Source organism: Eupeodes corollae, chromosome 2 (assembly GCF_945859685.1).
Source record: "Eupeodes corollae chromosome 2, idEupCoro1.1, whole genome shotgun sequence".
Lineage (NCBI taxonomy): Eukaryota > Metazoa > Arthropoda > Insecta > Diptera > Syrphidae > Eupeodes > Eupeodes corollae.
This window is the reverse complement of record NC_079148.1, coordinates 88462814-88483430: the sequence shown is the minus strand read 5'-3', so window position 1 is coordinate 88483430 and position 20617 is coordinate 88462814. Positions and strand designations below refer to the sequence as shown.

Genomic DNA, 20617 nt, shown 5'->3' with positions numbered 1-20617 from the left:
TTATTTTGAGAAAGAAGTTAGTTACTTGTTCAATTGAGCTTATTGTAATGCCGGTAAAGTGTACCTTAAAGGCGATAATTTAAATTGTACACACCGTGAGACACTAACAGAAAATAAAGTAAACTCGTTTCCTTCCAAGACGCATTGATTATAAGTATCCAGTTATGTTCCAACTTCCGTCGTGTTTGTACCTATAAAATGTTGTTCGGTTGGAATAAGTTAATTTGTTTTACAGTTTTGTTCGGAATTTTAAAGTTAATACCTTCGATTAAGGCTGCTAATAAAGTGGGCCATGGCAGAAGTTTAATATTTCCTCCTACAACACCCACTAGGCTTCAGGTAGTAGTCCTAATTTAATTATTTCGTTTTTTTTTTAATCGTAACTTTTTTTTTTATTTCTAAGTTTATTTGCGGTATTGGAATTCCGGTAGAAGATTTGCATTATGAATCAATCACATCAGGTTATGTGTTAAAGGCTGAATATTTTTTACCCACGAATGCTACGCAGCTTCATCCAGATTATCTTAAGCCACAGACTATTCATAGGCGTAGTATTTTGGAAGAGAACGATGATTTTCTTGAGGATGATACCAACAAAGTGACGGAAGTAGACCAACATTTTGATTTCGCCTCAACTAAAAATCCTTTTCGAAGTAAACCAAATGATTTATCTACATATCGTTGGACAATATATAAGGCGTTGGAGACTCTCGGTGATAGGTATTTATGTTCTTTTATTTCAAAAATTATTTTTGTTGGGTCTTGACTAAACAAAAAAAAATAAGAAAAGATTCTAGTTTGTTTTTAGAAAATTGTATGTACAAATTCCTGGTACATTGAAATATGTTTGTTATTAAAATTTATTTATTTTCAAGTTAAAGTGATAGAATATAGAATTCTATATTGAATCTTATTTTTTTAAGTTCTATATTTTTTTTTGAATTTTATTTTTAATAAATTTTTAGAATGGGTCTGGTTGGAAGAGCGTGCATGCTTAAAAGCATATGTGAATCAGCTAGTGCCCCGTTTCATCATGCCAGTGGAATACTTGCGGAAATAGCTCACATAATAATGACGTAAGTTTTTGAAAGTGAGTATAGATTTGTGATTTGAAAAATCACAATCAAAATTTTCGTTAAATGTGAAAAAAGAACAAGAAAAGTTACACTTATATTATTTAAGCTAAGAGATAGATAGATACATAATTTTACTTTCAAAAAGATTTTACAAAAAATGAGTATTGCTGGTATAAAATTAGTTTTGACAATAACTTTAAGTTGCCTGTCAGGTTAAAAAGGAAATTTAAAAATATACAAGCTTAGTAAGTAGATTAAGTTACATTCATATGTTATGAAAATTCATTTATAATAAGATTGGGATATTTAATTGACGCTTTTAAGAAGTAATATAAGTTTGAGTAGCAGTAGCCATTAAGAACGTTGAGAAGTTGAGAATGAGAAAGCATGTCGCTGCCAAGAAATGTTCTTCTGTACGTTTTGAATACTGGGCAGGTTCCAATGAAGTGCATGGTATTTTCCGGTTCATCCATATTAAATAATGTACATGTTCCATCTGTATCTCCTTGGAATTCTCTTCCATTGATATTGAGGAGCCCGCAGCAAGCTTTAAAAATTATGGAAATCATATCACGTGAATTGCAGTTATCAAAGTAGATCGGCATGATGGTTAGTGAGTTGGACTGTCATGCAAGGGGTCTTGGGTTCAATCCCTGCCTGTCCACCTTAATTTAAAAAAAAAATAATTTTCGTGGTACTGCCTCTTGTGAGGAATTGACAAATCCTTCAAGAGTAATTCTTGTCTTGAAAAAGTGCTTTCTCAAATTAGCCGTTCAGATTCGGCCTAATATTGTAGGTCACTTCCATTCCTGACAACAGTACTCGCACACAGGAATGGTTGAGAGTTGTAAGTCACTAGGCCCAGGTTCCCAACGGACTGTTGCGCCACCCAATTTATTTTTTAAGTAGATCGGTATACCAGAGTTCGTCAAGTTGGAATATTCATCGTGAAATTAAGACTATGTCGCACTAACTGTAAATTCAATCCAGTGTTTTTCTTTCATTTCAAACAAGAGAATAGGCAGGTTCAGGGGACATAAGAGACTTGAAAGTAAGGCAAGTTTCTAGTATCTACTTGGCCAGCTGCCAAAAAATTGCCTTCCAATTAAGGCAACTTTATTGGAAATTTGATTGGAAAGTAAGTCAAGAAAAATCTCCCTAACTATCAAGTCAAGTGAACTTATCTCAAAATGACAATTGATCATGTTTTTTTCATTCAACCGAAAGCTGAACTTTATTACTCTATGATTTATTTATTTTCTACACACCATCATTTAATGCTTTCCGTAAAAAGCTTCCTTGTAAATTTGGAAAAGAAATAAATAATATGTCTTTACAATACAAAATACAAATCGTGATGTATGTACATACTTGTAGCTTGCTTGAAGAGTGTTCTGTAGACAATAATGAATTTGGTAGTTTTTGAACTATGAACTTGAAATAGAGGTTTGTTCTGAATTTTAAATTTATGACACTTAAAAAACTAACTAGTTGCCTTGGTCAACATTTACGTTCAAAGAATGAAATTTACTGCAAATGAAGTCCCTTATGTTGTCTGAACCTGCCCAATGTTATGTAAGCTGGGCAATTCAAGTAGATGAAAAAGATTCAAACATTCCTTTAGCTCAGAAGATTTTCTTGTTTACAATGAATTTCGATAAAATGTTGGGTAATCTATTATTAAGAAGATTTAGATTTCGTCTTGTGAAAGAAAAATGGGACATTAGAAAACCCTTCGGTAAACCTGTTTCAATGTGCGATCATAGTTAGACGTATTATCGGACAGTAAAAAGCATCTTTTCATGAAGAGACGCTGCAACTTTTCGACTTGGTTGTATTCGCGGTATACCCAAACTTGAGTACAGTACAACATAATAGCTTTTGAGAAGGCATTGTATATTTGTATATATAGTCTTGACCACCTTGCATTGATGGAATTTGTATTGTTTACCTTTTTTTCAGAATTATTATAAAATAATTTTTCGCACGCTGCTCTTCTTCCACCATTGCGAAATATTTGCTATTTCCGACTTATCAAAATGCATTTCAAGATTTCATTGAATACAGTAATTCTTAAAACCCTCCATTAGCTGTTGTAAATTGGAAGGATTATCTGACAACAGAAAATATCGTCCCCGTATAAGAGGGAGTTAATTTGAATATCGTCTAAAACAATACCGATTGAAAGTTCTGCATGAAGATCATTTAAAAATAGAACGAAAAGAAGAGAGCTTAGCACACATCCTTGATGAACACCTTTGTTAGTGGGGAAGAAGTCTGACAAATACGAAACATCCCAAACAGCTGCAGTAGTATCCTTATACAGAGACTTTACAGTAGCCAGTATATTCGAGGATATTCCCAGAGTCTATAGCTTATAAATAAGAGCTTTCCTGTCAATGCTATCAAAAGCAGCCTTAAGATCAATGAAAAAAGCGTTTCTTGTTTTGGCAGAGTTGAAGTTGAATTATGCATGAAATATTATAAACTTGTTCTACAGAAGAATAGTTGGTTCCATATGCAGCTTGAAATTCATTGATGATGTTTTTTTTTCTAACCAAGCTGACAGTCTATTCAAGAGAACTGTAGTAAACAGCTTATAGAGCGTATTGAGAAATGAAAGTCCTCTATAGTTTGACACAACATTTGTATATCCTTTCTTGAACAGTGGGTATATAATGGATTTTTTGAAAGATGATGGTAACATTACAGTTTCAAGAATCTCAGTGAATAACTTCTGTATTCTAAGATGGATACCCTGAAGCACACGAATTAATTCCAAAAAAAGGTCCACTCATAAGGACGAAACAAAATCAACTATAATGTTCTTAACCTTATAAAACGGCACATGGCCCTTTTCAATTAGCTTCTTTTTAACAACCAAATTAAATTTTTGATTATAGAAATAATATATTAGTTTTGTGAAGCCTTCATAGAATTAAACTCTGTAGATACGTGATCAAGCTGAAACGGCTTGATGTAAAATAGTGATTTTAAATATTAATGTAATTTTGTAATTTATTCCAACTTATATACAAACAATTACATTGGTCGACAATTACTTTTTTAGGATTAATATGTCCTTTTAAAATAACATTTCACATGGTCTATATTATCTAAATTGTGATTATTTCTTTGATATATAAGCTATAGGCTTAAGAGCTTTATGTTTGTATAAAAACTCGTAGAAAAAAGACAATAATTTGCTGCCTATCAAAAAGTAAATGTTCAAAAAAAACAGAGAGACCGAAATAAAAATACCAAAGAATACAAAATTCAAAAACAAAAAAAAAATTCGCCTTTGAGAAAAACCTGGGTTAAAAAGAACTGATATTAAATTGCTTAAGAACTTATGGTATTTTATATCCAATTTTAAGAATGATACTATATTTCAATTATTTACTTATATTTGAAAAAAAAAACAGCTTACATCACTTGTAAATGTCCTTTTATAACATATTTCTTATGGACTAACAAGTTTATTCTTATGAGCACCAACTATAGTTTCGTACTATAAACCAATAAGATCCGAGATTCAGTAATTTTTTTATTAAAATTGAACTGTTAGTTTTTTTCATAAAACTAAAATCTACCGAAAGTAGTACATAAGACAAAAAAACTGGATGAGAAGTTATCAGTGTGAGTCATATCCCAGCTTCTTTTTAACTTCCCATAGGAAGTTATTGTAATGGGTCCGATTTGTTGAATTGAACATTTTGACATTACGAAATAATAGATTTTTTGGAAAAATGTCTGTGGGTGCGTGTGTACGTACGTTTTTTACCATTGCAGTTTAAAAAATAGTGAAAATTTTGGTTAACACTAAATATCTCACGAACCAAAATCGCTAGAGACTTGATTTAAATTTTATATTATTTATCGATCCGTAATACTAAACAAGTATATTTTTAGAAAAAAATCCAATTAATGTTTTTATTATAAATCAAAAAACTGAAGAAAAAAAATGTTTCGCCCCGAAAATTTTACGAAAAAAAAAATGGTTTTATCTCCAAAAGAATTTTGTGCAAGGAAAAATAACGTTTTTGATATGAGGCAAAATTTTAAGAAAAATCGAATTGACAGTTCTTTTTGCAAAAAATAAAAACTTACAAAAAATTCATAAAAGTTAGTAAAGTTAAAAACATTGGCTTAAACTAAATTTGTTTTTGTTTTAAATATTGTTGTCAACATTCAGTGACATTTTGATAAAAATCGAATTGGCAGTTTTTTAACAAAAAAAAAAAAAAAACAAATTAATAAAAGTTCGTAAAAATTGGTTTTCGACTAAAATATCTTTTCAAAAATTTAAGATATAGGCTTCAAATTAATTGTATTTTATTAAAAATATTGTTTTCAACATTCATTTAATTTTTTTCATAAAAATAAAACAGTCAGTTTTTTCATACAAAATTAAAATCTATAAAAAATAGTACGCAAAATTGGTAAAAACTTATATTAGGTTCTCGATATCTGGTGGATAATAGTAAACATTGGCTTCAAATTAATTTAATTCATCCAATTTGTATTTGTTTATATTAGAAATAAAAACTTTTAAGAAATGCTATTAAAATTGGTAAAAATTAGTTTTTGAATACAAATCTCTTTAAACAATAATTTAACTGAAAACTTTATAAACAAAACACAAAGGCCTACATACAAACCTTTTAAGCACGACAAATCGACAGATAGTATGGGAAGTTATCAGTGTGGGTTGCATCCCAGCATCTTTTTTTATTTTTCAGTTTTAAAAGCAGACTAAATTAAACGCAAGCGGTTTTATAGGCAAATTAAATTCATTACAAAGTTTGGTCTTTGTCGTTAATAAAACAATATCACTCAAATGACCACATGGACCTGATGAATTTTGTTAACTACCTTATCGCACATTTTGGGTATCTCCATAACAAGGGATCCAGGCTCTTAATTAGGCGGTGTCACACACTAACTAACATAAAGATGAGTTTTTGAACACTGCTTAAAAACATTATTTAATTTTCTCTTAAGAAGGCTGGCAAAATTTAAATAACAGAATGTGTATCTTAACCTTACATTTAAATATTTCAAGTTTTAGTTATTAGATTTTTTTAGATGTTTTTCAGATATAAGATATGGTCTAACTTTTAAATTTGGACGACTCTCTACATTTGAGAGCATTCCAAGATTCCAACAGGTTACTAAATATGCCATATTTAAAAATTAAAATAAAATAGATTATAGGGTTTTTGGTGCATTTCATGCAGAAATTTTAGAATTTGTGGGTTGTAAAGAACGTTACAAAAATAAAGATGCAAAAATCTAAAAAAAAACAGAAAGTTTACCAGAAAACTGTGATATTTTTTGTAGAAAAAAAAACAGAATCCGTTATAATAAATTGTCTGGCTTTTTTTTAATGTATTTTTTTCGGACTCAATTTCGGGAGTCTCTTTTTACGTATCTCAAAACTCTGTCTCCAGTCAACTTCACTTTTTATGTTGAACTCTTTAACCAATTTAAATCTCTTTCTAATTTTTTATATGCTTGTTATGTTACTGATATGGGCACCTCTTTGAAAGAGAATCCTAAAAAAATTTGGAATTTTGTAAACTCAAAGAAAAAATCAGATGGCTTTCCAGTTAACTTCACTTACAAGAACCTTTCGTTAGATAAAACTTTTGATATCTGTAACGCTTTCGCAAAGAATTTCCGTGAGTCATTTGTTAATAGCCCTCAAGAAGTTGATGAAGTATATTTTCAAAATCTTCACACTTTTTCGCAAACTAGCTGTAGTCACATACCTGTGCTACAGAGTACGGTCCTTGATCTTTTATCTGCGTTGAATGATGACTGCTCTGCCAGTCCTGATGGTATTCCTCCAATAGTACTAAAAAAGTGTAGTAATGCTTTAGTTGAACCCCTTACGTTTTTATTCAAACTTTCTCTAAAAACAGGCAAATTTCCCAGTATATGGAAGAAGTCATTTCTAACACCAATTTTCGGATATAGGCAACTACAGGCCCATTGCAAAGCTTTCTTGCATTCCTAAAGTGTTTGAACAAGTTGTTTGTTAAAGCGTAGCATATTTTAGTAAAAATATCATTTGCGAACAGCAACATGGTTTTGTGAAAAAAGATCAACCGTTACTCCTCACATTCTCAATCATATGTTCAAACGCTTAAGAAAAAGGTTATGAAGTTGACTTTTCTAAAGCTTTTGACCAAATAAGCCACGGAATTATTTTATTTAAACTTAAGGCTCTTGGTTTTCCGTCATTTTTCTTAGCTTGAATTAAATCATACCTTGAAAACAGATCCTATGAGGTAAAATTTTGAAATTGTTATTCTGAACCTTTTGTTGCTCAATCTGGTGTTCCCCAGGAAGCCATCTTGGCCCTTTTCTGTTCATCCTCTCTATTAACGATGTATCGCTCAAGTGAACTTCTCATTTTTGCTGACGACATGAAGATTTTCAAAATAATAGATGATCGTATTCTTTTACAAGCCGACATTGATAGTTTCACATTTGGTGTGGGAAAAATAGCCTTTAACCCTTTAAAATGCCAGACGATAACGTTTACTAAAAAACTAATCAGTAAGTAACGTAGTTGACTACTGTACATCACAGCAAAAACTCTGTTGCGTCTCCACATTTAAAGATTTAGTTGTTAATTCCTGTTCCATCTTAGAGTTTACACATCACATTAATTTTATTGTTAGTAGGGCAAGTTCTATGCTTGGTTTTATAAAACGCTGGGCAAAGGAGTTCAATGTTACCCTTTCTTTGTATAATTGCCATGTTCGTCCTCATCTTGAATATGCTTCGCAGGTATGGACTCCCTATTACGAAATTCAAAGAAAACGTATAGAATCAATTCAACATAATTTCATTCGCTTTGCACTGTATGTCGTAAACGTTTTCATTTTATTTTTTGTTCTGTAATAGTTAAAGGTTAATTATTTTTTATACTTTGTGCGTACAATTAACACATGCACTTATGATTAGCTTCTTATCGTAGTTTACGCTTGCTATAAGCTTAGGTACTACTTTCTGAAATTCTGAAGTGTAATAAACTTTAGTGTGCCACTCACACGTTGCATAATCTCTTTTCACTTCAGCGCTCGAGAGATTCAAAGCTTTAATAGTAATTTAATAGATATGAAACGTTAATTGTTTTTGAATTAGCCATTATTTTTTGGGAAATTTATTTTCTTGAAATTCGTGTTTAAATCTCAGTTCTATAGTGCATCTAAAGCAAATTCACTTCAAAAAGTAGATTTCCTTCGTTTTTTAAGTTTGTAAAAGTTTTTGCATTTAATAGAAAATCAATCAAAACAAATTAAGAAAGCATTACACTATTTTTGTGCGTCAAAAAAATAAGATAAGAAGATAAGATAAAAAGACGAGTTTCAGGGATTTAAAGGCAACATAATATCAAATTGGTGATCTCTTATTCAAGGTCACTCGTTAAGAAAGTGAATATTTTCTCCTTCTTTCCGAAAAGATCTTATGAAAATAATTTAAAGCATTACTAAAGACCGGTAATGGGTCAAAAGTTGATGAATTTGTGCTGAGTGATTTGAATAGGGCTGGATTTTCGATTCAATTCTTGGTTCAGTTTCAGTTGAAAGTAGTATTTTTAGCAAGAAAGTTTAAGTTTAAGTTAAAATACAAATTCTATTTTCATAATACAAGGGGGTTCATATCCATTAACGCAGTACGATAAGTTTTAAATTCAAGGAAATTTCTACGAAAACAAAAACATTTAACCCTACTGACCCTCCCCCAGCTTGAAAACCTATTGTACATACATATGTATGTATATGCTTATATCTACTGTACAAAATACAAGCATATACTACACACATATGTACATAAATACATATACATATGTTAGAACATTTTTCGAAATTTATTTATAACGTTTTTATCTTGCAGACCATCTTCGTCTAAAGATGAACTGAACCATTATTCAAACAACGAATATCTTCATGCGGAAATGTTGGGACATTCTGGTGCTGCTTGTTCACGTTTATTTACTGAGTGCCAACAATCTCTTTTGGAACAATTTTCGACAGTCTTTACCTATTCTAGAAATGCTTTAAAGGAGTTATTGTAAAATGTTATGCTCAAAATAAAAAATCATAAAAATCATATTTTAGTTCAGTGGGTTGTACAAACATAAGCAAATAATATGTCTACTGAAACAGGTGTATTCAAAATCCTAAAACCCTAAAACCTCAACCTAACACGGTGAAAACTTAGAAATTCTACTTGATATTTGCCAAAGGAATGATAAAAGAAATAGGGTAACCGATCCAATTTCTTTTGAAATTCATAATGAAGGCGTTCTTTTTTTATTATAGACTTTAAGTTTTGAAAACACTATATTCTAATTAAACAAATAAACAAATGAAAATAATTTTGTATTCATATATTTATGTATGTATGTACATATGTACATATGGAATAATAGAAGATGAACAAATAATTTACAGATTTAAATAGATGACTTTGTTTTTGGATGTTGACACAGGGACCATGTTTGTGAAATTTGGAATAATGTCATAAGAAAAATCAGAAGAATTGATGAATCGTACTTTTACTTATGGTTAACCCGTTAACTCCACCAATTTTGAGATGTTAATTGGCTTTTCACGAAGTTTGAAGTCAAACTTGCCTATCAAAAGAGTGGGTGCAAGTCTTAAAACTACCAAGAATATATTAAGTTCTTGTATACGAAATGTTTAGTACTGTTTAAGATCTCAAGAAGTACCATCATTGTGCGTTGTTTATTCAAGTTTCAAAGAAAGGAAAAATGAACTTAAAATTGTTTTGTATAATAGTTTTGCTTCAAACCACAAATATAATATCATCTCTGGGATTGATGCATATGCAAAGTAAACGTTTTGTTCCACCAATAGTGTTTCTTCCGACTGCTCCGACTCGTGTTCAGGTATAACTTCGTATTTACCAAGAAATAAAAACTATAACGAAATAATTCACTATTCCATCCGTAAGCTGATTTTCGGTGTTGGTATCCCAGAAGAAGATTTGGATTTTGAATCACTGACAAATGGATGGGTTTTAAAGTATGAATACTTCCTACCATCAAATGCAACACAATTATATGTCCCTGATCGACTGAACATTGCTGGAAGAAGTATTCCAGATAAAGTCGAAAAGTACAATGTTGAAGCGGTAGAGATTGCATATGGTCTTGATGACAATGATTTGGATTCGGACATCGATGAAGTTAGGACGGATTTTGACGAACTTTATGAGATTCGTAAAAGGGAACAAAAACACCTTTCAAATTATCGCTGGGTAATTTATAAAGCTCTTGAGGCTGCAATGGATAGGTAGGTATTTGCGAAGCTAACATAATTAACACAAATAAATCATTGCAAATCTTTTATTGAATGCAACTATTAAAGATTGCAATTATTGACCTACAGTTAAAAATATTGCATTCATTATCTAACAACCATGTAATGATTGCGTTGACTTCACAAAAGAATGCAGAAGACTCAAAAATTGCATGAAAATTATTGCAATCAATTGATTGAGGACAAAACTGAATTTTTATATACAAATTCAAATTCCAGTCCCCAGTCCTCTGGTAAATTCAAATAATGTAATCTTTAAATTCTGGTCATAAAGTTTATGAATGTATTAAATGACTTTTGCTTTTATTTTCTTAAGAAAAGGACTTTCAGGGCGAACATGCGTTCTTAGGAGTATATGTGAAGCATCAAGTCTCCCATTTTATTACCAAAATGGTATTTTTGCTGATTTGATACACATTATTTTGGTGTAAGGACATAATGCTGTGTGACTAATATTTTGTTTGTTTGAATCATTGTTTTTTTATTATTTTAAGACCATCATCATCAGTGGACAAATTATCTTCGCATTCGGATAACGAATACTTTCAGGCGGAAGTTTTGGGCAAATCTGGAGCACCATGCAGTGTTGTTTTTAAAGATTGCAAGTTGTCGCTATTGGATATTTTTACAAATATATTAGATATACAAATGTAATTTAAAAAAGTATAAGCTCGTATCATTGATACAAATTAAATTATTCCATTATATATAAAATAATTTAAAAAAATGTGGAAGTATGTTTAATTATGCCCCTGAGAGAAACAATAAATAATTATAATAAATAAATAATAATATAAAGATATTACTTGACAATTATTCTTATTATTATATAAAAGTACATAAAATAAGAACAGTGCTTAGTCTGTCAGCGGGGTAATACTAACAGCATGGTATTTTTTGTATGACAATTAAAATGATATCGATTATTCAAAACAGAAAATATCTACAATTTTTTTAACTAGTTAAAAAAAATAATTTTTAGATAGCGATACAATAAAATAAAGGAACATTTATTTTCCATCTGTCTAAAACTTAAACCACTTTTTGAATAAAAATCATATAAGCCATTGAATATCAAGAATAATTCATTCCTTGCAAGGGATAGATAGAAACCAAAAAAAAAAGAACTTTGATCGATCGGAAATTAAACAAAGAATTTTTGTTATGAAAAAAAGTTTAACTGTGAAGTTATTTTTCGTTAAAAATGTATTTTTCTATTTTCCAGACGGAAATTTATTTTCCTGAACAGCTGATACTTTTATGTGCAAAAGTGACACGAATCATTTCACTGATTTGTGTTCTAATTTTAAACAATTCCAATGACAGATTTCTGTCAGTAAACATTTTTCGTTGTTTTCAATCAGGACATTTTTTTAACGACCTGTCAAGAATATTCCCATGTTTGTTTTCAATTAGCGCATTCACAAAGCTAGTGGCTACGTAGTCAAAATTCAACTGGCTTTGTGAATGCAAAATTGCACTACAAAGGTCGTCAATCCGGAACTGTCATATTAATGACAAATACAAATATATAAAATAACACAACATTTGAAGATATCATATAATTGATTTATATTTGTTTTTAAATGCCGGGAGGTTCATTTCATTTTGAATTCTTGTGTCCTTACCGAGCAGCTGATTGTGAAACGTCAAAACCAGTGTGCAATAACTTTGTAGCCGAAATTTATACACTACATCGGAGGGGAAATTTCATCTACTTTTGTAGTTAGATTTAGCCAATCAGGATCCCTTGACTACGCAGCCACTAGCTTTGTGAATGCGATCAATGATAGCTATAACTGGCACCTAGCTAAGGGGGCGGTTATAGCTATCAGTAAAATGTTTGTTTTTAGTTTTTGAATATGTTCCAGATTAATTTCTAGCACAAGATTGATGCAATAAGATGAATCCTATATTCAAGTATTTTTTAAGGTTTTATTTAATTATAATATATGTATGTATATAATAATGAATCCATTTTAATTTTTTTAATGATGAAATTTCATTTTACTGAATAGCAGACTGCCAAAAGCCAAACAAAAATCCATTTCGTTTAACTGTTGGTGTTCTAATTTTTTACTTTTCCGATCACATCATTCAACATTTTACAGTTGAAAGCAAAAAAGTAAAAAGTCTAAGCAGCGAAGTTCGATATTGTGATAGAAAGAAACCAACATTTAATGAAGTAAATTTACTGATTGCTATAAACGCAAATCAGTAAAATATTTCAGATTCCTTTTGTTTCAAATTTTACTGGTGGATTTTAATGATAGCTATAACCGGCCCCTAAAAGAAATTTGTCATTGAAATTATGTGAAATTGAAACACAAATCAGTGGAACAATTCTTTTTGAACATAAAAGTATCAGCTGTTCAGGAAAATAGAAAAATTAATTAAACTTTTTTCTCAAAAAACAATTCTGTATGTGGTTTCAGTATATAATTTTCATTTCTATCAAAAGGAAACACCGTCAAATATCGATTCAAAACATTCCTATTCGATCTCAATGATAGTTATAACTGGCCTCTTATAATTTTTGTTAGTTTTCATCATTGAAACTAATTATTGAAATTTTTTGGCAGGTCGCTTATTGCTATCATTAAAATTATCCCGTCATTGAAAAAAAATTCCTGATTGAAATTCACCCATAATTTTTTACTGATAGAAACCTCTCATTGGGATTGTCAAGTTCTCTAGCTTTAGAACTCAGTCTGAAATAAGACTTCGATTATTAGACTCTCAAATTTATGGAATAATCTAGGATATTAGAACTCAGTTTGACAAAGTTTTTAATTCTTTGTATGATTTAATGATCAGGTAATATTGTTTTTATGCACTAATAATAAATTGTTAGAAAATACAGTTATGGACGCCGACAAGTCCAGCTCACAACAGTTATCATATGTACCTACATACAAATAATACATAATATTAGGTTTTAATGTCAAGCTTCTCGACTACACAAAAGAATATACATAAATGTGTCAGGAAATAACTTAAAATATCAAACGTCCAATATGTCCATTGGTAGACATTTTGTTTGTTTAAAGAAGTCAAATCGTCTGTGTGGGCATTATGTGCTTATAGCAAGCCGCAATGTTCATTTACTTATAGTGTTCAAAATATGTACATACGAATTTCAAATCCATATTACTCTCATTAATGTTTTCCCAACAACGGACGCTACCCCTTTACCATCGTCACGGTAACTTTAATTCTATCAAGGTTTCAATTCTTATTTCTGTTAAGGTCCATGGACATTATAATCGCAGATATTATGTAAATCAATAATGCTATAGGTGTAGTCACAGCGAGTCCTTCGAAAATTTAGTTGAACGAAATAAGGCAAACCTTTTTAAAGCATACAAAATAATATTGAAAAGATGTACAACAAACCTTCTTTACGACATTGGTTAACAAAAAAAAAATGAAAATTAATTTAAATCGACATTTTATTTTATATTCAATACATTTCAGTATTTTTTTTTTCAAAAATAAACAACGGATTTAAAGTTTTATTTAATTTATAAATCTATTTTAAGTTTTTTAATGATAAAATTTCATTTTACTGAACTGTCAAAATTTAAAAAAAAATCCATTTCGTTTTACTATTGATGTTCCAATTCTGTACTGTTCCGATCACATCATTAAAAATTTAACTGATGAAAGCAACGATGTTATGATCCAAAGAAAACAACATTTAATGACGTACATTTTCTGATTGCTATAAACGCTTATCAGTATAACATTTCAGATTCCTACTTTTTCAAATTTTACTGGTCCCTAAGGCTTCAGTTATAGCTATCATTGGTTTTCATCACTGAAACCAAACATTGGAATTTTTTTGATAGGTTGTTCATAGCTATTCCTAAAAATTTCTGTCATTGAAAAAAGTTTCCTAATTGAAATCCACCGAACAATTTTTACAAATTTTTACTAACAGAAATCTGTCATTGAAATTGTGTGAACATAAAAGTATCAGCTGTTCAGGAAAGTGAATTTCCTCCGGAAAAAAGAAAAATACATTTTTAGAGAAAAATAAATGCGCAGCTACACTTTTTTTTCTTCTTTGTGTGATTTTGTAAGTTTCAAATATTCTTGTCAAACCAGAAAAATATCAAAATATTCACCTTATTCCACAAACCGATTTCTTATTCCATCTAATCTAATCAAATTTCTCAAACATATTTGAAAGTTTGAACACCCCTCATTACAAGAATAGAAAATATAAATCCAATCCATTTTTTCAACTCAACTTAAAGTAAAAAAGCACAGCCCCATCTTTTGATCCCTCATATAAGCGGTTTGGATTGTGATGACAGCTAAAACTGATGGTTTGTTTTGTTTTTGTAATTATTTCTTTTTGCATTGTGATTGTCAAGGTTCCAGAAATCCAGATACTTTAATTTAATAAACAATTTTCACTTTTTTTTAAGGCAATTTGTTATTTGATTCAAATGGCTACGAGAGCAGCAGGCTTTGTTATTTTTCGAAGACTATGTGGAGAAATTCAGTTTTTGTTAATGCGTGCTTCTTATGGAGATTTCCACTGGAGTTCGCCAAAAGGGCACGTTGATCCAGGGGAAGACGATTTTACTACGGCTTTAAGAGAGACACAGGAAGAAGCCGGCTATTCTGAAAAGGATTTAATAATTTACAAGGAAATCAATTGCACTCTTAATTACGAAGTGAAAGGTAAACCTAAGGTTGTTGTATATTGGTTGGCAGAGGTGAAGGATCCTTCGAAAGAGCCCGTTTTATCCGAGGAACACACTGAGCTCAAATGGCTTCCAAAAGAAGAGGCTAAAAAACAAGTTGGTTTCGAAGACAACCAAAGACTGCTTGAGGAATTTCATAAAAAAATACCTAATTTGAGCTAACTTCGTTTGTAACTTTAAGAAAACAAATGTGCATACCTATGTATATATTTAAACTAATAAAAATGTTATTACTAAAATATATTTTAAAAGAATTAAAACCACTCGTGGCTTCTTATTAGTCTTTTATTAAACTCAATTATAGTGATAAAATGAAGTCTTTCAAGAATCGAAATTTAATAGTAGCAACTTGCAGGGCCTTAGTTGTCTTGAGACATCGACTATCCAATTTATATATTTATTAAGTTTAGACAAATTGTAATCAATACAATACGGTTCATTTACGAAACATTAGCAATGAAAACCACTATATTATCATTTAAGATGCCTTCTTCTAAAATGCCGACATGGTTGGCAGTTTCCTGAAAGTTTAACTAGTTTAATCCTAAAGTTACAAATTAATAGTTTGAATGAGTGTCGAATCATTTCAAGTCCCAGAAATTCGGGAATACATAACCAAAATGTAACATAGGAAACATATTAATTTAACAATTACGGTTTTTATTAAATGTTTTTGCTTAGTGTTTTCTTGTTGAAAATAGAATCTAGCACAATGTAAACTTTTGTCTGCATTTCTCTGTGACAGTTTTCGACGTCAATCGCCAAACACAAAGCCTTGGTGTAAAAAAATATTTTATTTACATTGTTGTTAAAAAATTGTAATTTAAAGAAATTGCTATTCTCAGATTGACTTGTTTCTTATTCTCACGGTAAGTAGGATTGAGCACATTTATAATATAAACAGCAACCTCTGTACAATGGTGCACCTTTGACATAAACGGTAATAAATAAAGATTGCTTTAATAGTAAATGCATAACACGCTTTTTTGAAAAGTCCCATAGAGAACAAGAATTTCCTTGAGGAGAATTTCAAGAATTTCCACGTCATTCTTATAAAAATGTTGGAGACAAAAAATACTGGAAATAAAATACGAATTACGATGTAAAGTATTTGTGTAGTTGTATGAGAGATACTCCGTTTAGCAAGAATCAACAAATGCTGACCAACAGAACTAGTTTGACATTTTCGATGTCATCAATATGAAACATCAGCAATTCAGCATTTAACAATCAAGCAATATTATCCACTGCCACTTTCCAATTTTGTCTTTCCAAAAGTGTGCCATTTGAACGTGAAACAAACAAAGCTTAATTTACCAAAGTATTAAGTTACATTACAGAAGTATTTTATTTAAATAGATTAATGGAAAACTTCGATGTTAACAATATTTGTCGATGTTGCCTAAAAAAGAACGGTCGAATGAAACCACTTTACGGTTTTTCATTGGACGAAATGCTACGATCTCTTGTAGGCATAGAGGTTTAGTACACATATTTAAAGCTTTTTTTCTTGCGAATTCTAATGATTTGTTTTTTTAGGTCGAACCTAATGATGGACTTCCAGAGTTGATATGTTTTCAATGTGTTCTACAGCTAAGTCGAGCATTTCGGTTCAAATTGCTTTGCCAAAAGTCAAATTTAACAATGATTGAGTTTATCAAGACAGCAGCAGATCAGTCTCATAAGAAAGATGCAGAAAATGATGAAGATGTTGTTGCGTTTGAAGAAAATGCAAGTTTCGGAATAACTCCAATCAGACGCGAATCTTGTTTATCTGTTGAAACGCCTGCAGATAGTGTAAGTTCCAAATAGTTTCATTTCTTTCTAATATTGTATTATGTTTCAAAAACTATGTTGAAAGCTTTAACTTTTGACAAAAAAAGAATACTTATACCTATGTATATTTACTTTTAAGATTACCGCTACTGAAGATGATATAATTGAATTTAAATGCGGGACCTGCAACAAAGCGTTTAATTCACGCAAACAACATGTGCGACATATGAAAGTTCACGATACCATCAAAGCGCATAAATGTTCGGAATGTAATAAAACATTTTCACAAAGTTGTAATCTAAAGAAGCACATGCTTAAGCATAATCCTGGTATGAAACCATCTTTACTTAAGCAGCACCTATGTTCCGTTTGCGGTAAATAAAAAAAAAGCATTTGAGCACATTCGAATACAAAATACTCTTTTCAGGTAAATGTTTCAAGTATTTAAGTTCCCTTTCCAAACACACTAAACTTCATACGGGAAAAAATCTTCTATACTGCTCCCATTGTCCAAAGTTCTTTTTAGAGAATACCACTTTGCAAAATCACTTGCGATGTCATACAGGCGATCGTCCATTTGTTTGTGATCATTGTAATAAAAGTTATACAAATTCATCTAATCTAAAGAAACATATAAGGTCACACAGTGGTGAAAGACCTTTCAAATGCAACATTTGTTTGCGAACATTTGTAGAAAGGAATTACTTGACAATCCACATGAAGACTCACGAATCGGAAGGGAAAGCTCTATGTAACAAATGTGGGAAGTGTTTAGCAAATACCAAGAGTTTGAAAACTCACATGAAAATACATTTTCGTACTAGCAAGCGAGCTTATAATTGCGGGTTTGAAAATTGTAATAAGAGTTTTTCACGATCGGATACAGCAGCACTTCATCGAAGGATTCATTTCACACCAAATCTACCACTAAAAGTTTAGCCTGTAATCTCTGTTCAGTGCCGTTTTTATCAAAAATAAGTTTAAATGTAAGAATGATTATAAAATAATAATCCTTCTTAATATTTATATTTTTTAGTTGCTTTCAAAAAAAGTGTCCGAATCAATTGGAAACATTGATTACTCGTAGAAGAAGTATTCCATTCAATACCAAGGAAGGGAGAAAACTCCTGAGCAAAATTTGCTTTGTTTAAGCTTAACGAAAATGAAGATTCCATACGAGGTTTAGAAAGTGCTGTTGTAACTTACTTCCAAGCAAACATAATAATTTAGTCTTTAGTAATATATTAAAAAAAAACTTAGTCAAAGTTTATGCAAATAAAATATACTGCGCAAAAAGGAGCTGTTTTGGAAAAATGAAGAAAACCATTGCCAAATGTAATTTGCGATGTTCAATTTGTAGGCATGTGCATTCAAGAGAACACAGGTTTTTTTCAAAGCCTACCTCTGTCTGTCAACTTCTACTCTCACCTCCCCGCGGCGAACATCGGGTGCCTAGTACTTCAACTGGAGATTGGGTTTTAACCCCAGTAGAAAGTTATTTGGGGCAGCAAACGAGAGAGAGGGGGGTGTTTACACTAAGGCACCTCTCCTTATCCACACTGCAGCGGACGAATTCTCGAGTTGGAATCAACGGTGGCGTCTACAGTTCCAGTAATATTGAACTACTTAGTGAACACCTTATAGGGCTTCTACGACTTATTCGGAGCCCGGTATATCCGGCTCCCCGTCCTTAGAGTTATACTGGGAATCTGGCCCTCCTAGTTGGGGGTTGTGCCGTCGGGGTTACTTCCTGACCACCAACAAAGATTACCTTAGTTGCGAAGCACCAACAAGCCTCGGATAAATACATTCCATCCGTATAGTCCCCACAAATCACTTTTCAGTGAGCTACCAGGCGCTAACGACAATGCAACAAATTTATTCAAAGTACACAAACAAATCGATGACTATTCTTTTGTAACAACTTACACAGGGAAGGGATCATTCTGTATAAAAACAATTTTAATTAAATAAATTGACGAGGCAAGTGTTCTATTGTGAAGTACAATATTGAGCAAGTCGACCGGCCAGAGGTTATGCAAAATGCAATTCAAAAAGTGGTCAGTCAAAATAAACATCAACTTTCAGCGCGTGAGGCAAAACATTGAACTTTTATTAAAGATCATATTTTTATAGTGCTATTGCTAGGAACTCGACCATTTTATAATTATATGTATTTTTAATGTACATGGTTTTAAAAATCCTATCAACCCACCTCCACTTAGGGCTAAGCTCTTCGTAGTTTCTTCACATACAAATAAACCAGTTGCTATGACATCAAGAGCAAATGTCTAACTATTGCAACCTCTTAGAATAATCCGTTGATCGTGAAGAATGGTTTTGTTAAAAAGCAGAGACTTATAGCACTGCTCAAATGGTTCAGTAATGAAATTGCACAACTGTTATTAATATCTCGAATGGTTTTTTCTTGGAACTTGCATCATATCTCAACAAATTTATCTTTGTTTTTCTTAATATATTACAGGATAGAAATGTTGGCGGCAAAATTTAAACTCTGACAGAAAACTTTGGTTCATAAGGTTGTGTTTGGATTGTTTTACTCGAAAAAAGCTCCTGTATTAAAACTTTTAAATCATTAAAATAAGAAAATGCCTATTCTTTTAAAGCTGCACTAGCAGATTATTATAATTAGCAATTGTTTTTGGTTTTCTACTTCTTTTTTCGGCTTTGGATCCACTTTATTCTGTCTATTATTTCTTTATCTGCTCCTTATATTCAAAACTATTGAAACTGTTATTATCAAATTGCTGCACCATTTAAAATGATGTGTTACGCTTTGTAAAATTATAAAACTTGAAACAAAAAAAATATAAATGCGGGCATAAATTGTTGTACCTATACAATGAAAGTTGGAGGTCTGGAAAAGAAAAAAAAAACTGAGAACAAAGTTAATTATCTTCGGTAATTTGTTACCAATTATTTTTGTTCGTATTTTAATAAAACTTTTATTGGAATCAACAGCGTTGGGTATTGAAATTACTTTAGACTTGTCTTCAAATGTTAAAACTCAGCTTGAACTAATTTTCAGAAAGAAAACTGACCATTCTTATCTGCTACACCAAATTAAAGTTTTTATACAAATATAATCTACGATAAAATTATAACCAATTTGACTGCCGTCCATAGGACTTAGATAAATTTAAATTTCAGGTTTAAACACACGAAGTACATAAATCTGTTCCAAATCTTGACTGTCTAAAGTTTTGTCCATATCAAGTCACTTCAAAATGCATTCATAACTTAACTTAATGAAATTTTGATTATCTCAATAGTTTTAAAAGTTGATTTTGAAAGTACTCTTATAGAGGGAATAACACCTAGTAAAAAAACTCCAAACCGATACGACTTATCAGGATAACGTTGAAAAATGCTCGTTGCTGCGTCAAAATTGGAGGAGACTCGATCGAAACCTTCGAAACCACCAAAGGACTTCGACAAGGCGATGCGCTGTCATGTAGCTGCTTCAATTTTGTTCTTGAAATAGTGGTGCGCAACACCAACGCCAATACAAGTGGTACCATCTTTCAAAAATCCACACAATATCATGGATATGCAGTTGACAGCACATTATGGGAAGAACCAAACGATAAGTGACGTGTGCCTTTGCTAATATCGAGTCTGAGGCGAAGAAAATGGCTCTTGACATTAACGAGCATAAAACGAA

General features: G+C 31.2%; 3 protein-coding genes across 3 annotated transcripts; all 3 read left to right on the top strand.

The window, feature by feature from the left end:
• Positions 1-157: 157 nt before the first annotated feature.
• LOC129945107 (uncharacterized) lies at positions 158-11092 on the top strand. Its single transcript, XM_056054766.1, has 8 exons — positions 158-339; positions 404-720; positions 966-1076; positions 8988-9166; positions 9812-10005; positions 10071-10411; positions 10755-10865; positions 10933-11092. The coding sequence occupies exons 1-8, from the start codon at positions 199-201 to the stop codon at positions 11090-11092; spliced, it is 1554 nt and encodes a 517-aa protein (XP_055910741.1). The 5' UTR covers positions 158-198.
• Positions 11093-14786: 3694 nt separating this feature from the next.
• LOC129948015 (bis(5'-nucleosyl)-tetraphosphatase [asymmetrical]) lies at positions 14787-15419 on the top strand. Its single transcript, XM_056058820.1, has one exon. The coding sequence runs from the start codon at positions 14896-14898 to the stop codon at positions 15316-15318; it is 423 nt and encodes a 140-aa protein (XP_055914795.1). The 5' UTR covers positions 14787-14895; the 3' UTR covers positions 15319-15419.
• An 82-nt stretch (positions 15420-15501) lies between these two features.
• On the top strand, positions 15502-18462 carry LOC129948014 (gastrula zinc finger protein XlCGF17.1-like). The gene is made up of 5 exons (XM_056058819.1): positions 15502-16636; positions 16696-16953; positions 17072-17306; positions 17360-17918; positions 17969-18462. The coding sequence occupies exons 1-4, from the start codon at positions 16520-16522 to the stop codon at positions 17869-17871; spliced, it is 1122 nt and encodes a 373-aa protein (XP_055914794.1). The 5' UTR covers positions 15502-16519; the 3' UTR covers positions 17872-17918; positions 17969-18462.
• Positions 18463-20617: the final 2155 nt, after the last annotated feature.